This window comes from Belonocnema kinseyi, chromosome 1 (genome assembly GCF_010883055.1).
Source record: "Belonocnema kinseyi isolate 2016_QV_RU_SX_M_011 chromosome 1, B_treatae_v1, whole genome shotgun sequence".
NCBI classification, from domain to species: domain Eukaryota; kingdom Metazoa; phylum Arthropoda; class Insecta; order Hymenoptera; family Cynipidae; genus Belonocnema; species Belonocnema kinseyi.
Window position 1 is genome coordinate 71,305,429 of NC_046657.1, and position 3,820 is coordinate 71,309,248.

The 3,820-nt window shown below is 24.4% G+C and overlaps 1 protein-coding gene across 5 annotated transcripts in view; it reads left to right on the forward strand.

Annotated features, from left to right (window-relative positions):
• LOC117176475 (serine/threonine-protein kinase S6KL) overlaps positions 1-3,820 on the forward strand; it is a 150,417-nt gene that overhangs the window by 22,909 nt on the left and 123,688 nt on the right. For all 5 annotated transcript variants that reach the window (XM_033366733.1, XM_033366729.1, XM_033366751.1 and 2 more), the window contains exon 8: positions 2,142-2,230. In XM_033366733.1, the coding sequence (XP_033222624.1) occupies positions 2,142-2,230 (89 nt within the window). The remainder of the gene's footprint in view (positions 1-2,141; positions 2,231-3,820) is intronic.

Consider the following 3,820-nt stretch of genomic DNA (forward strand, 5'->3'; position numbering starts at 1 on the left):
TAAATCTTTTTTTCTAAATAAAAATGTAACTGTTTTCTTGAAAATTTGTGTTTCTGTAAAGGAAAATTTCGTACTTTTTGATACAAAATTCATCTTTTGGTTTAAAATTCAAATATTTAGCGGAAAGTTTCATTATTTGGTTGTAATTTACCAATTTTGTCAAAAATTCATTTTTTTTATTGAAAATTTACCTTTTTCTTAAATAAAAATGTAACTGTGTTTTTGAAAATTTGTATTTCTTAAATGGAAAATTTCGTACTTTTTGATACAAAATTCATCTTTTTTTAAATTCGAATATTTGGAGGGAAATTCCAAAGTCAAAAATGCATTTTTTGATTGAAATTGAACTATTTTTTTGGATTTTTTTTTTTATAGAAAATTTCATCCCTTTTTGAACAAAATTTATCTTTTGGTTCAAAATTCAAATATTTAGTGTCAAGTTTTATTATTTTGTTGATATTTAACAATTTTGTGAAAATTCATTTTTTGATTGAAAATTTAACCGTTTTTTTTTTAAATAAAAATTTAACTGTTTTCTTGAAAATTGGTATGTCTTAAATGGAAAATTTCGTCTTTTTGGATCGAAAATTCATATTTAAAAAAAAAATCGAAAATTTGGTAGAAAGTTCCATTATTTTGTTTAATATTTAACAATTTGGTTAAAAAATCTTTCATTTAAATAAAAATTTAACTGTTCGCTTGGAAATTTGTGTTCCTGTAATGGCAAATTTCATCCTTCTTGATACAAAATTCATCTTTTGGTTAAAAATTAAAATATTTAGTGGAAAGTTTCATTATTTTGTTGTAATTTAACAATTTTGTCAAAAATTCATTTTTTGATTGAAAATTTATTTATTTTTTCAAATAAAAATTTAACTGTTTTCTTGAAAATTTTTATTTCTTAAATGGAAAATTTCGTACTTTTTGATACAAAATTCTTCTTTTTTTAAATTCGAATATTTGGAGGAAAATTCCATTATTTTGTTTAATATTTAACAAAGTCAAAAATGCATGTTTTGATTGAAAATTATTTTTTTTTTTATAGAAAATTTCATCCCTTTTTAAACAAAATTCATCTTTTGGTTAAAAATTCAAATATTTAGTGTCAAGTTTCTTTATTTTGTTGATATTTAACAATTTTGTCAAAATTAATTTTTTGATTGAAAATTTAACCGTTTTTTTTTTAAATAAAAATTTAACTGTTTTCTTGAAATTCTGTATTTCTTAAAAAGAAAATTTCTTCTTTTTGTTACGAAATTCATCTTTTGTTAAAAAATTCAAATATTTAGTGGAAAGTTTCATTATTTTGTTGTAATTTAACAATTTTGTCAAAAATTCATTGTTTGGTAGAAAATTTAACTGTTTTCTTGAAAAATTGTTTTTCCTAAATGGAAAATTTCGTCCTCCTGGATAGAAAATTCATCTTTTGTTTAAAAATTCGAATATTTGGTTGAAAATTCGTCCTTTTGGATTGAAACTTAATCTTTTTCTTAAAAATTCAAATTTTTGGTAGAAAATTGCATTATTTTGTTGAAAATTCAACAATTTTGTAAAAAACTTATTCTTTTTTTATTGGAAATTGAACTGCTTTCTTAGAAATTCATTTTTCGATAGAAAATTCATATTTTGTTTAAAAATTCGACTATTCGTTTGAAAATTAATTAATTTTTTTGAAAATTCAACGATTTTGTTGTAAAGTCATATTTTGCCGATGAAAATTAATCTTTTTTCAGTTCACAGTTAATTATTTTTATTTGAAAATTGTACTATTATATATTTGGTTCATAACTGATCTCTTTGGGTAAAAATGGTACCATTTGGTTGAAAATGTAATTTTTTTCTGAAAATTCAACAATTTTGACGTAAATTATTCAGAATTCATATCTTGTGCTGGAAATTTAATTATTTTATTAAAAAATAATCTTTTTTTAAATTTGTCTTTCTGGATGGCAAATTCGTTTATTTTTTATTTTTTATATTTAACATCTATCTGCCTAGGTTGAATGTTGAATGCAATATACTTCGATTTGAAATTTCGGGAATATTCCTACATTATTTTTATGTAAAATAATGTATTACCCTATTATTGGCCTATTTTCGTGAAAAATCACACTATTATAAGAATCAAATTTTAATTCCAGCTCCTGAAATTTTGAAACGAGAATATTATGGACATGAAGTAGATTGGTGGTCTCTGGGAGTCTTGGCCTGTTTCCTGTTTCTCAACGAAGTAAGTAAATTAATTTTTTTGATAAGCCATCAATTAATTAATCAATTTTTCGAAATTCGTGAAAAGTCCTCAAGTGACTTTTCTTTTAATCGAAAGCGTTAAGGAAGGATGAAGTTTATCAATTCTTTCCCATAACAGGAAAAAAGTTTCTTTCAAACATTCGCTTTCATTATTTTAAATTCCGACTAAAAATATTGCTCTTTGCACTCTTCCAAGTACATTGTTTGTGCATAAAATTTATAACAAATAGGAAATTAATATTTTCAACGAAACCCAGAAACGAAGATTTAAATCGCATTACAAAAAATTAAATTAATTGTCTGATTTATTGTAGATTGTATAATTTATTGTAAATTCTGAAGTGTATTGAAATTTTTACAATTTATTTTAGATTGTTCAATTTTTGTTGGTTGTGCGATTTATTCTGGATTGTATAATTTATTGTAAATCCTACAATTTACAATTTATTGTAGATTTTACAGTCTATTCATGATTGTATAATTTAATTTTGATTGGGCAATTTAATGTTGATTGTACAATGTATTGTAAATTGTACAATTTACTGTAGATTATTTTGAATTTTACAATTTATTGTAAATCTGATTGTGTAGTTAACTCTGGATTATGCAGTATATTCTGGATTATACCATTTATTCCATACCGTGCAATTTATTCTGGATTGTATAATTGATTGTAAATTTTACAATTTAACCCTTAAACGGCCAAAACGCCACTACCGGAACGCTGCTTTTCAACGGCCAATAACTAAGACTATTCGACACTAGAAAAAATTGAGACACATATATTTTTATTGCTTACAATTTATTTATTATCCCAAAATGCAGTTTAAACAAAAAAAAACGTGATTTTTCGTGCCTATTTTTTTGTGAATAATTTTCCAAAGCTTTTCGAGTCTGTAATTAACCTGGAATCTCACTAACCGGTGGATTAAATGTCTAAACTTTGAGAATCCATGGTTCAAAGATCGATTTTTCGTTTAAGTATTTTCAAAATGGCGTCTTAATGGCAAAATTTTTGTGAAAACATTCATGATTTTTTTTACAATAAACGATGCGCTTTTCGGAAAAATCAACAAGAATAAAAAGTTCTTGTAATCAGCCAAGGAATACGCCTGAATTTTTTCGAAGCGTTTTGAGCAAAATTTTGGATTTTGCATATGAACAATTTTTGCAAAATTCCAAATTTTGCTCAAAACGCTCCGAAAACATTCAGGCGTATTTCTCGGCTGATTACAAGAATTTTTTATTCCTGACAAATTTTCCGAAAAACGCATAGTTTTTCAATAAAAAATTTTCATAGTTCTAAGCATCGTGTAAGAGTAAAATGATTCACGAATATCTATCGTCCGTCTGCCGCAAACAAAGTTTACGTTGCCCAACTATCATCAACGTGGAGGTCGACGAATATCGATAGTCTCTTTTTTTTTAAGGGATTTTATATATTTTTTTTACATTTTTAAATTTTTTCTTATGGAGAATTTTTTTCATTTCAGATTTCAATCCGTTGAAATCATTTTGATCCTGCTGTTTCAGAATGTAATTTTGAGAAACAATGTAAGCAACAATACAT